At 39.6% G+C, this 13194-nt stretch overlaps 2 protein-coding genes across 5 annotated transcripts in view; both read left to right on the top strand.

Annotated features, from left to right (window-relative positions):
* The first annotated feature begins 278 nt into the window (after positions 1 to 278).
* mrpl57 (mitochondrial ribosomal protein L57) lies at positions 279 to 3537 on the top strand. Of its 3 annotated transcripts, none has more exons than XM_071898594.2 (2): positions 279 to 415; positions 2961 to 3537. In XM_071898594.2, the coding sequence occupies exon 2, from the start codon at positions 2976 to 2978 to the stop codon at positions 3285 to 3287; it is 312 nt and encodes a 103-aa protein (XP_071754695.1). In that variant the 5' UTR covers positions 279 to 415; positions 2961 to 2975; the 3' UTR covers positions 3288 to 3537. The 3 variants fall into 3 exon arrangements, with proteins under 3 accessions (XP_071754695.1, XP_071754696.1, XP_071754697.1); XM_071898595.2 differs by having other exon boundaries at positions 279 to 420; XM_071898596.2 differs by lacking the exon at positions 279 to 415 and adding an exon at positions 904 to 1046.
* Positions 3538 to 4984: 1447 nt separating this feature from the next.
* The window catches only part of LOC139911089 (voltage-gated delayed rectifier potassium channel KCNH1-like), a 33235-nt gene continuing 25025 nt past the window's right edge, over positions 4985 to 13194 (top strand). For both annotated transcript variants that reach the window (XM_071898580.2, XM_071898579.2), the window contains exons 1-2: positions 4985 to 5057; positions 9449 to 9572. In XM_071898580.2, coding sequence (XP_071754681.1) covers positions 4985 to 5057; positions 9449 to 9572 — 197 coding nt within the window. The remainder of the gene's footprint in view (positions 5058 to 9448; positions 9573 to 13194) is intronic.

The raw sequence follows: 13194 nt of genomic DNA, 5'->3' as shown, positions 1-13194 counted from the left end.
TTGTACACAAACCCCGAGGCAGCGAGGAAATAGCGAGGAAGTAGCGAGGAAGTGGCGTTGATATCAAGCAACAAGTTAATTACACTCCAAAAAAAAAACCGATAATAAACTGATAATGATTCAAATGCATTGTAGTACTGTCTACTTGATGCAAGACTTGTGGCGCAGTGTGCGCAGAGTATGAAACGGCAATGGCAGTTACAAGCCAGCTGCCTTAAGAATCATTTTTCTCTTTGAATAACGCCTATTTTGATCCCTCCCCTGCGCCGTAGAAGAGACCGGAAGTATAATGACACTCCGGCTCGACCCCGTTGACTCTAACTCACGTTTTTCATTTGGGTTGTCCTATATTGTCGGTTTCCTAGCGTTTTTCATCGGGTGTGCGGAAAGTGAACCAATCAATCATAGTGCGAAGGTGAGGTAAAGAACAACTCTGTTACTTTGCAAGTTATTTTTGTCAGCAATTCCGAATGCGACTCTTTCATGCTGCCCTTGGTCAGTACAGCTAGCTAGCGCTAATGTTAGCTTATGTGTGAACTTAGCTAACATTGCTGGTTAGTTTACTTTTGCTAAATGAAATAATTAAGGATTTTGCATAAATTAGATCTGCCGCGATGACTTTGGGGTATAGTTATCGTTGTCAGTGTGTTGATTTTCGGACCTTATGTAAATCCTCGTAAATTTGTCAACGTGGGTTTAACTTGTATCCAGGCGCTGACGCTAGGTTTCGCCAGGAAGACGAGCAGATCATGAACTGGAGCTAACGTTCATCTGTCTATTTTGCATAAACATAGAAGCAGAGATGTAGTGTTTTAGATAGAAACCTTACCGATTCCACAAAGCACCTTGATTTAATTATTTTCCTAAAATCTTTCCTAAATATTTCCTGTTGCACAGATTTATCGGATTCACAAACGAAATAGAGGAGAAACACTGAATGTACCTTTACAAGCATCTTTAGATCTTATCGAAGAGCGGTAACTCTAGCTGAGTTTATTTTCATTGAAGAGCGTCAGTCAACAGCTGATGAGAGATTAAGTTTACCGGTTAGTTAAACTTTTTGGTCTGTCATATGGTTAAAAACAACGTTAGCTCGCTGGCTTGTCAGCGCAGCAGCAAGCTAGTGTAGAAGGTTTACTGTTACCATGGCAACCGTGACAACGTATTTCAGGTAGTAACTTAGCCTATGTGGGAAACCACTCCGCATTTTCCCTAACTTAAGGAATCGGTTTGAGATGTTTATTGCAACGTCCTTAAATGTAATCCTTAAATTAGGAGGAAAAAAAAAAACCTAAGTGAAATCTTAAACAGAAAAACCCAAGCACTAATAATAATAACCTTTATTTGTATAGCACCTTTCATACACAACATGCAGCTCAAAGTGCTTTATATCAATAAAAGGCAGATAAAAGACAGATAAAAAGATAAAATTCATATAAAAGAACAAGCAAAATGCATTGCATTAAAAGAATCAAATCAAGTAAAATAGAAAGATAAAAGAACATAAATACTCCCACGTTTAGATGCACATTGTGAGTGAACCCATATGTTTTTCTTTAATTTTCTTTTCCCCTGTCCTTCCTGATTCTACTCTTGATCTGATATTTATGTCAGATCTCACTGCCTAAGGCAGACGAGAATCATAGATTCTCTGCTTGGTCAAAAACCTCACCATCCACAGATGGATGAGAATCATACAGTCTGCAATGCATCTAACCTCACAACAGTTGCTTCTAACTGATTGTAAAGATTTGAGGAGCACTAATGAATTTAAGACACACATATATATATTCATATGCTACTGGACATAGGACAGCTCATCGTGACCTTTGCCAAATCTAGAAACCAAGGACTAGATCAGTGGTTTTCCAATCCTGGACCTCCTGGAGCAAAGCTCTGTTGGTTTTCATTGTAGCCATCTAATCAGGGACTATTTTACACCTGGGATGCCAGGTGAGTACAATTAACTACAATAAACTACCTGATAGGATAGGAAACCAGCAGTACTCTGGGTCCCAAGGACCAAGATTGGGAACAGTCGGATTAGATCGACCATTAAAATGACGGGTTCAAACCATGTGCTATGGAGGGCCAACAGTCTGCAGGTTTTCATTCCAACCAAACACTACACCAGGTGATTTCACTGATGAACACACCTCGACACAGACTCGACATACTACAGTGGTAATATTCTATGGTGTCCCCTTTTTAACATTTTTAAAATACAGTGCTCTCCTAGACTGTTTGTTTGGGTACTGGATTCATTACTCTATTGTATTCTGAAAGGTTCCAACAGTAAACTATAGAATCATTTAGTTTGACTAGAAACCAATCATCAGCACTACGATGGATTGGTTTCAACATTTGATTTTCAAACATAATCATGCCATAGTTTTCTTTGAATGGGTTTATTTTGTTTTGCAGGATGAAATAATGTTGCATTTTTCTAACAGTGCAGTAATAACAGTACTGTACTGTCATTTTTTTTTTCTTCAAACTAGTGTAAATGCACAAAATGAAAACTATTAAGCAAGTAAAGTAGCATGAATAAGACAGTGGTTTAACACTGGTAAGATGATTGAAGACAAGGAGAGAATGTATAACAAGTGCTGTGTGATTCATAGGTTTCAAACTTACACTCAAGACACTCAAGTGTCTATACCTGCAGCATAGACTCAATACTGCACACAATTATTTCTAAAAATAACAGTTTCTGATGAGGGTCCCTGCAGCGAAAAATAGGGATCCTCAGTCTGAGTGATTTTAAAGGTCTTCGGCATGAAAAAATTTGAGAATCCCTCGCCTGACATGTTCATGATCATAAAAAATGTCACCAAAAGTCATGGGAGATACAGTGAATCTCTGCCCATTTACGTAAACACAAACATGGCATGAACAATACCACTGGCATCGCTGTTTTCACTCAACTCTTGTTATTGTGCTACTCTGCGCCATTCCAGAAGTAACTTGCCGCCATGTTCCTCACCCTGGTCCTGCTGCGGAAAGGCATCCCGGGGAAGCAGTGGATCGGAAAGTACCGCCGCCCACGACCCATTACCTGGCAGATGAAACGCAACACGCTGAAGCATCTGGAGCGCGAGGCTGAGAACGAGTACTGGATCAGCCGGCCGTACATGAGTCAGGAGCAGGAGTGCGGCCACGCCGCCGAGCGCAGAGCCCAGGACTGGCTCAAGTTCAAGGAGAGCAAATTCTGCAACTTTCCAGAACACAAGTACATAACGGACCACCTGAATCACCTCAAAACCACCAAGACATGGTCAAGTTAATGCGAGCAATGGAAAAGCTTACTTTGATCGACATGCAGAGACTGTCTTTGTAATGCTTTATTTCATTTGTCATGGCTGTGTAATTTGTCTATGTATGTAGACAAGCTCGCGTTTGTTTGTAAATTGATGTGCGATGGGTCTGTGTATCTAAGCTGGAAAGATACCTTGATAAATTATGAATCAAGTCCACCGTTGACTCTATTTTATTTTCAGCTGTGTCACTATATTAAAAGAAAAACGGTAAACATTTTATTTGTGGTTCTGTGTCACTGAGATTGAATCCGACTGCCCCCTCAGTGGGAGTGTAAACACTCTATATATTTAGTAAAAGTTCCTTTGGCTAAAAAGTGATTAATATGTTATACCCAATATGTGGGTACTTATTTCATAAATCATGGAATTTCTGGCATATCATGGAATTTTGAGAGGTTTATTCCAGATAGGTAAAGTCACGAAATTTGATAAATTCTCCGGAGTTGGTGAAGTTGGAGAATATCAGGGAATTTTACAAATGTGTCACTTCACAGGAATATACCAGATTGTACTTTACAACCTGTTTTATACATTTATTGCATTAGATCGTGACTTTAAGCTGTTTTTCTTCACAGCAAGTCCAGCTGTAGTGGAAACCAGACTGTTTACTTATTTTTTACTTTTTAGAGCTGAAAAACAACATTAACAAACCAGGATGGAATATGGGGGGGTTTTTTTAGGTCATGGAAGCTTCTGACTTTGTTGTGAAAATTGTCATGAAATTTTACATTAAGGCCATGTTCGTAATTCTGTTATCTGAATTGACTATATTTTAGAATAGCACTGAATGTTTGAGATAATGGGCTATGCTGTACAGTAGCTGTTTGTCACTGGAAAGGCTATTGGGAGTCTAGGGCTCAGTGATGCGTAGAGCACAGTGCTTTGAGACTCCAATGCAAGCCTTGGTTTGTGTCTGCTTAGTTCACACAAGACATGTACTGTATATGACAATTCTAACTCTGATACCGCAAATTGTCACACTTTATTTGGATAGTCCAATGCAGATACTCAACTTCTTATCAAGTGACTATAATGTGTCACTAAAAATCTACTGAGTTTCAGGATACTCAACAATACTGTAAAAAGTAGTCTATACGTATTCAATGTCTGGGTTAGAGTTCATCTCAGAGTTGGGTTTAAGAGTATAGTCTAGAGATGCAGTAAATAGACAAATGACACTTTACTATGCGGACACAGTCTGTGGTGCTCAATAGTGAGTTTATGTATTTTTTGGTTTGGGCAAGGACGCTGAATTTTCCATCAGTGTACAGACAACGAAGTTGACAACTGGACCTACAGTATATGTAACGTTACTGCATGTGCAGCAGATGGCGCTTCACGTGTTTCTAATAGTTGATGTTTCGGAGCAGCGCGGCCGCGGAGCCCCAGCCCCTCCTGAGCAGACCTCAGTGCGCTCAGGCGTCGTTTTCCTCTCCTGGATGCTGAGGTGCGTAGAGGCGCCAACGCACCGCACCGCACCACACCGCACCGCACCGCACCACTTTCCCACTCTGGGCTGAGGTTAACAACCAGGCAGACAGCCCCTCACCAAGAACCCCGTGCAACGTCTCCAAACAGGGGAGACCATGAAGACGAACGGCCGGAGTGACGGTCAGAGGTTTAGGAGTAAGATTTCCCCGCAGAGGACTGAGTGAAGCGGCAGCATGGCGGGGGGTCGGAGGGGACTTGTGGCCCCTCAGAATACTTTTTTGGAGAATATTGTCAGACGGTCGAACGGTAAGGGTTAGGCTTATTTTGCATATGAAGCTTTGAGACAACAAAAAATAGCCTAGCCTGTTGTAGAAACTTATTAACTACCCGATGTCTAATAAAGGCAATCTACTCGTTAGGCTAATGAGTTGAAATTGAAGCAGGTTAATTGTGATAGAATGGCCGCCTTTCCATACATTTAAAAGTTTTAGTGTATGCACTTATTTTGCCTAAATCCTGTTAGAGTAAAAACCTTTGACTTGAAAAAACATTGTTGCTTGAAATGCGCAGTTCCATTACGAAAAAGAACAATAGTAATCTTATGCATTTAAAAATGTTTAAAATATTACAGCAAAGCCCCTAGTCGAGTCCATATTGGAGAATTAGTGAAAGCGTAGGCAATGCAAATACCACAAAGTACGTTAAGGTTACCAGCCTAAAGATTCACCATTGATTACCAGACTCACACTATGCTGGAAGTCTTTATAGGAATATTATGGTGATTTCAGGGACACTTGGGGGTTCAGTAGTGTACAGGTTATTTCAAGCGAAGTGTAATTATGAAAGCAGATGATTGTTCTTCAGTAAAGCCTGCAGAGATCAGTGCAAAATGAAAGTCTAAATACAGCAGTGTCGTTAATGTTCTGCCTAAACAGGAATCAGCAGGCCTTCCGCTGATCTCTCTCATACATTTTTTTTATTATTTACCACCATTCTCCCCACCAAGCTACAGATTGGTTGGAAATTAAACTCTTATTCTCTGGTATTGTTTGAAGTCAAGCAATAGCCTATTCAGTGCCTTGTGATTTTGTAAGTTAATATTACCATTAAGTGCAGTTTAAAGACCAACCTTACTGTTGTCAAACCCAACCTCCAGCTGTCCAATTGAGACTGTAGTGCCTTTTCTTATTTGTATTTCTAAAAAATCTTTTAAAACTACACTAATGGGACATTATCCCCTGAAACTTGGCAGCATCACCTCATCTCCAGTTATATGGACACTAAACCACAGGCAAACCAACCAAATGACCATTTCACCATAGGAGATTTTGATGTATAATGGTAAAACTGATGACTGATCATTTCCTTGGGTAGCAATTTATGGCTTTTATCCAGCCTCGTTTGATCATGTTTGTATGTATGCATACACACACACCAGGCCTCTTAGTTTTAACCACTTAGCAACAAAACAAGGGAAGATTCACCTTCCTGTTTGTTAACCAGTCAAACAGTAAATCTGCAATTTATTCTGTCAGACAAATGGAAGTCATTTTGGCTCATTCATGTGTGTCGTCCAGCTCTGGAGACTATTTTCCACTCCTGAAAACTAAAATCCTCAAAACTGTCTGAAGAAAATCTTATTTTTAAGAACTGGACATGGGTGTCATGGCTTTAGTTTTGAAGAGTTTAGATAATCCACATGCATTTGTGGTCAACACATTTTTAATATAATCCCCTGGCCTTTCTGTATTCTTGGATTCAGTAGGAAGTGACAGGAAAGACAGGAGAAGTATGACACTTGACAGCAGGCCGTGAGCCAGATCCAAACATACAGCATTTTGTGTGTGTGTGTGTGTGTGTGTGTGTGTGTGTGTGTGTGTGTGTGTGTGCTCCTTAGGCTGCTGTGTCAGCCTGCCCCTGTTGTAAATATCTACATTAAAAATGTGTTATGACACAAGGGAAGAATTTGTTCAGAAAAGGTGACACCCAGTTCTTCAGAACAAGGCTTTCTTTAGATGTGTGGTATCTATCTGGGTCTCTAAGGTGTGTTTTAAAAGGGAAAATCCACTCTAAAAATGTGCATATGTTATTCCTGTGACCTTGGGCGGTCTAGTATGGATTAGCCAGCAGTAAATCTCCCCTAAAGCTAGAAACAAAAGAGCCAAGACTATAATCTGTGATGCCACTGAGAGGGAGCTGCTTCTGAGAGGGGGGGGGGGGGGGGGCATCAGAGGTTTTTTGCTTGTACATCAAAAATTAGCTTTATTCATTTTATATAACGTTACGTTGGTCTCTCATTCATTCATTGTCAATGGAGCAGCACCATGCTACATGTTGATGACACAGTCCAAGATTACAATGTTGTCTCTCTTGTTTCTAGTTTAGATTAATCTATTTATGTCCAATAATTCACCAGCTTAGCTTAACTGTCCAAAATAAAAGGAATAACATACAAGACATGTTAATTCTGTTTATGCATAGATTATTTTCTGTCTTTAAAGGTACATTATAGTAGTGATGTAAAGTGAAGTAGTCCTTTAATTTACAGCAGCCCAGTCTATAGTATCTTACTCTGGGGACTTGGACCAGTGACCTTTTGGCCCAGCAGCCTTAACTTCAATGATAATCTGCAGTCCATGGTCTGAATAAATCAGCAAAAAATTGCTATTCAAATTTCCCTAATGGCAGAAAAAGATGCTTAGCAACAGTGTTAAGTACAATAAAAACATTGTATATCTCAACTTCACACATCTATGAATTGGTGGTTAATATTATCAAGCTCCTCCCAAAGACAGCAATAGAAACCCGCAGACAGCAATAGAAAAGGCCCAACGTCACATGGTCAGACCCCCGTCTCCCCTCTTCCCAGGATGCTTTGAGGTAGCATTTCTTCAGGTTAGAGCGGCACTGTGACGATCGCTGGGATCACAGCAGCATCGTAACCAGTTGTGTCACTTTTTTGGTTGACACTTCCCATCTTTTTTTGTCTGACATTCAAGGATGTTTCTCACTGTTATTTGTTAACCCTTCTTTTCTGTTTTTTAACATTTTCAGTTTGGACACTGTCACATAGACAGACAGGTACTATACAGTATAGTTTGGAGTGCTGCCTATGTTTTCTTTCTCTCTAATATCCCTCTCTCTTTGTAGTGTATCACTAAATGTTCTATACCAAATGCTGTTAATTTACAAAGCACTAATTCATTAGGCTTGCTGAGATTTTTCAGAATGTTTTGGTCACCACACAATAGTAAATTAACAATCCCAGGGATATTAACAATCATAGGGTTAATGACTTCTACTTTTCCACAGTATTAACACGCATCTGATCATTGTAAAATAACACGTTGGCATGGAACGTCTTGTGCAATCATGTTGTGTCGACAGTCTCATGTGCTTATAGTTGTCATTTCAGTGTGTTTTATTGTGATGTGATCATAGAAATGTCGGTCACCATGTGTCACTGTGCAGTCATGTGTTTTGAATTCCTTTTCCCGCTCTTTCACCCCTCTGTCCTCACGTTGTTATAGTTTATTATGCTTAGCTTGGTGGATTGCTTTAAGACTTGCTGTGAAAACTTTCCTTCAAGGCACTAATGTGAGATTTTTTTTTTTTTTTACAATTCTCATCATCAGCTAACCTGTCCTATTCAATGCCTTTAAATCTGATCATTGCATTTCACATCAACTTATCAAAAGTATTACCGGTAATTAAAAGCCTCTGAAAACAGCATTTAGACCATCATGGACACTAAAAATCTCCATTGAAATCCAGACTAATAAAATGAAGTGGGTTAGCAGCTCTTTAAGGCAGGGTGACCCACTGCACCTTTAATGGTAGAGGAAACTGTGGCATACATTACTGCCTTTAACAGAGGAATTAATTTACAAAGAAACAACTGAACAATTACGTGAAAATAAGCGAAAGAAAGAAAATGAACGTCCATGTCAAGTTTTCCAGGCTGTTTTTTGTAGCTGTGGTCAGGAAGGAACCTCCATCATACCAGCACCGCATGACACAAGTGGCCACTATCAGATATTTAATAAAAGGCCAATATGGGCAAACTACTGCCCCACAAAATTGTTTCCCACTTCAGTATTGCATATCAAGATTCATTTTGAGAATCCATGAAGGAGATGCATGTGCACTTTTCCAGCAAAAGCCAGACTCGTACACACATAATGGGCTCTTAATATTGGATGAGATATTTTGTCCATTTCTCAGAATAACTGCACCAATATTTGCACTACAAATAAAAACTGAAGGAATGTTCAAGGGCAGACACTTCAGAAACGTGAGTACTGATGATTTTGTAGCTCAGCTATACAGCAGGCAAGATGGGCAGGTTGCCAGTAAACAAGATTCAGAATGCACTCGACTCTAGTTTGTTGCAATGAAAGATGTGTAGCGGTATGTAGCAGTGCTCAGTTTACAATCATTTAAAACTTGTCAAATGACATTTTTGCTCTCACATTTGCATTGTCTTGTCATTCTTGAATAACTGTTTCTCCATTTCATAATTTTTCAATTGCATTTCCCCCAAATCCTTGGTTTTGACTGAGATAAAATGCAATTGGCATCAACCTTTTCCCCACCAAAACTATGTTGCTTAATTATTTGTAGATTGTTGATGTTGTTACGGTGTACTGTAACCCCTCAAGTGTTTGGCCTCTTCTTTCCCCTTTAATTTTAAACAGATACCAACTTTGTCCTCGGAAATGCTCAGATAGTGGACTGGCCCATTGTCTACAGCAATGATGGTTTCTGCAAGTTGTCGGGGTACCACAGGGCTGAAGTCATGCAGAAAAGCAGCACCTGCAGGTAGGCAACTGGATGCTTGTGTGTGTTTGAATAAATGTGTTAAAAAATGTGTTAAAAATGTGTTAGAATAAAACATGCAAGTTAATCTTGCAACTTAACTAATATTCGTTAAAAGTAAAGGAGGTGAGATGTTTGTTATATGAATATTCACAGATTCTAATGGTGGATAATGTTGTTTGTGTCTTGATATTTGTTGATCAATTTATTGATAAACCAGATATCTGTGATATCTGTCATTTTTAATGAAACATGACAGTAAGTTATAGTAGTGGCAAGAATATATGGAACAGGTAAAACTTCATAATAATGAATAATAATTGGGCTTTTTGTTTTCCTCCACCCCGAATTTACAAACTACATTTTGCAGTTGTCACAGATGAATTCTTTGTCCACCTGGAAAACAACTAGAACTTCTTGTGACAGATATTTTGCAATAGTAGACTGAAGAAATGACTCAGTGACTTCCCAAGACCTTCTTATGGTTGCATATGCCCTGCTATAACATGCACTCTAATGATATTTACTGCATTAAACAGAAGAGCAGCTCATTCACTTGATTTGGACCTGGTCTACATGTGTGTGAAGTTGAACTGTCTGCCTCTTTGTGGTCTTCCCTGTTTGAGGCTGTGTCATTAATCTGGATGAGCTTCACCTTCGCTGGCCAAGCTGAGATAATCAAAGTCTTTCTAGCCCAATACTCTGGTCAGAGAGTGCTTTTACATGGGTTGTTGGATTGCTTGTTAGCTAAGTACTGTAATTGGAGATTTGCAGTGGTTTTACATCGTGTTATCTCAAAGTAAAATGTGTTTAATTTGCAGTTTTGCCACAATTGCACATGTGCAGGGTCTTCAGATTTCATCATCTATCAGAGAGAGTGGAGGAGTTCATGCAGGAGTTAACATCACCTTAGCAGTACAGCAAAAACATGTTAACTATTGATTTTATAAACGGATCGTGAGATTGACTGCCGGTTTGGGGCAGCAGCTGTAATAATGTGGGCATTACATCGGATTGTGGTAGTAAAGAGAGTGAGTAAGTAAGTAAACTTTATTTGTATAACGCCTTTCTAAACCAACGTTACAAGGTGCTGTACAGGTAAATCAAAGAATGTAAAAGAAAAACAGAGATAAAAATAATAAATTAACAGAACAAAACAAAGACACAAAGAGAAAAATAGACAGAACATTACAAGATGATTATAAGAAGTGCTTATTATAGGGTTGGATTTTTTTTTTTAAGTTTCTTAAAACCTGTAACTGAAAACTACAAAGAGCCGCAAAAAAAGCCCTCCATTTACCGATCTTCGTTCCAAACCTCAACTATGGTGAAGAGCTTTGGGTAGTGACCTACAGAACGAAAGTGTGGATACAGATGGCCAAAATGAGGTTTCTCCTCATGGGGTTGCTGGGCTCACTCTCTGTGGGACAGGATGAGGAGCGCAGAGTTGAGCTGCTGCTCCTCCACATCGAGAGGAGCCAGTTGAGGTGGTGTGGGCAGCCGGTAACGATGCCCCTCAGCCTCCTCTCTGTAGAGGTGTACCGGGCCTGGCTGACTGGGAGGAGACCCCGGGCGGACCCAGGAGTCGTTGGAGGGCCTTCATCTCCCAGCTGGCCTGGGAAGAGCCTGAGGATCTGCCAGGAGGAGCTGGAGGAAGCTGCTGGAGAAAAGAAGGTCTGGGCGGCTCTGCTTGCCCTGCTGCCCCCCATGACTCGGACCTGTATGAACAGCAAGAAAATGAACAGGACGGGGATGTATGGATAGTAAACTCAAAAAGCACACTATATTCTGCTGAGAGGAGAAAACCACTCACTATTAGAATTCATATATGGTGTTCTTATGGTCTAAGATAGTCCATAACACATGAATATTTCTCTTGCAAAGCCAGAAACCAGAGAACTAAGGCATAAATATATGATGTAATCAAGTTGTAAAGACTGGAGCTAGTCATTGGATGAAAGACTGATGTTGTGGACCCATGCAGTGTCCCTGGTTATTTTCACAAATAGGAATAACATGTAGGAATTCTTACACTGAGTACTATTCCCATTTAAGTAAACCATTTTTGGACTTCTGTCTTGTTCATTATGCCTGAATAAGCATATCAACAACCACTAAATCACACGGAAACACTTGGTACTGCCAGATTTCAAAAGAGTGGGAGATGGTGTCTGTTGTGGGAGATGGTGTCTGTCACAGCCAGCACTGCGGCTATTACTGATTTAGGCCTTTGGGTCCCTAAACATAAGCTTTAGAACCCATGCCAATTCAAATATTGAATAGAGAGTGTAACAATTTATTTTGGGTTTATTTTTAGGCAGTGGAGCCTTGTGTTTTGTAAGAAAAACAGTCCTAAAATCTTCTGAGTGTTATTCAAGATCCAGTGGAAAATATTCTTCTGTTTGTATAGAAATATTTGGTGTGCAGCAGCTTTTTTTCTGTGTACATCCTGAAAAGATTGATTCTAGTAAATTGATGTATGACTCTGAAAGAATCAACATCATTTCCCTGATCTACAAGATGCCAAAAACATCTGCATAATTCTACACCAAATTTTGTATAGCAGTGATACTTTCAAAAGGCTTAAACTATTCTTCAAATCCTCCGAAAGTGCTGTTCTGTATTGCGACCCCCATTTACTCGGCTTCAAACAATACTGTGTCTTTTCATCTTTTCCTGCTGTTCGTCCATTTGGTTTTCAAGATTTTTTTTTTTTTTTTTTCAAAAGCTTTTCCCACATTTTTGTTTACTTCCACATTATTTGAACCATTTCATGTGGGACTGGCCAGGTGCAGATTCATTTTCTGTGAAAGAGATATCTTTATGAGCCTCATGATGAAGCCTTAAATCATATATATATATTTTTTATAAATCACACAATATAGATGTTTGGCGATTTTGAAGATTGCCTAAACATAAAATGTGTTTTATAGCTGTTGATCAAAGATGTTGTCACCATCTTAGTGAAAGATGTTCTTCTTGGTTTCTGTGTGTGTGTGTGTGTGTGTGTGTGTGCGTGTGTGTGTGTGTGTTGCTCTATGTCGCTTCAAGCATGCATGCATTTATCTCTAGTTGATCATAATATACATGCAATGGCAAACCTGTGGGATTGTATTTTTTAGCATTTGTATGGTAAGTCAATTGAAAAATCATTAAAAAAGAAAGTATTTTCTGTGAAGAAAGACGGTGTGAGACTGTCGTTCCTCCTGGCTGTGAGAGGGGACACTCATCAGTGATATTACATCAAGCGGCGCTCTGAACACTCTCTGCAGCGTCAGAATGTAGTCTCATTAAATTTAGCCTTCCTTTTGTATTTCATAACAAACTCCAGAGTTATATTTAGATCATGCTGGAACAGGCTGCTACTAAGGGTGGCAGTAACAAGCAAAGTGAGATGAATGTCTCTGCAGCGTGGGTAAATGTGCTCACGGTGGCTTGACCCCTCTTCAGGTTTAATTTGTTTTTGCGAGGTACTTTGCATGTAGCTTATTAGGCATTGGGAAACATTTATCTTTTTGTGCCTTCATGGTATATTTAAATGAGCATCAATCTACTTCTACTCTAATTTCATACAGCCTAATTCTACAGTATGCTTTTGCACACGGAGGTCCTCACAGTTTCGTTG

This window comes from Centroberyx gerrardi, chromosome 15, assembly GCF_048128805.1.
Source record: "Centroberyx gerrardi isolate f3 chromosome 15, fCenGer3.hap1.cur.20231027, whole genome shotgun sequence".
NCBI lineage: Eukaryota > Metazoa > Chordata > Actinopteri > Beryciformes > Berycidae > Centroberyx > Centroberyx gerrardi.
Note: the sequence above shows the minus strand (reverse complement) of the source record. Positions and strands in the feature narration are given on the sequence as shown.

Bases quoted from the DNA above. Each gene is read 5' to 3' on its own strand.
- mrpl57 (XM_071898594.2), top strand. From the start codon at position 2,976: ATGTTCCTCACCCTGGTCCTGCTGCGGAAAGGCATCCCGGGGAAGCAG.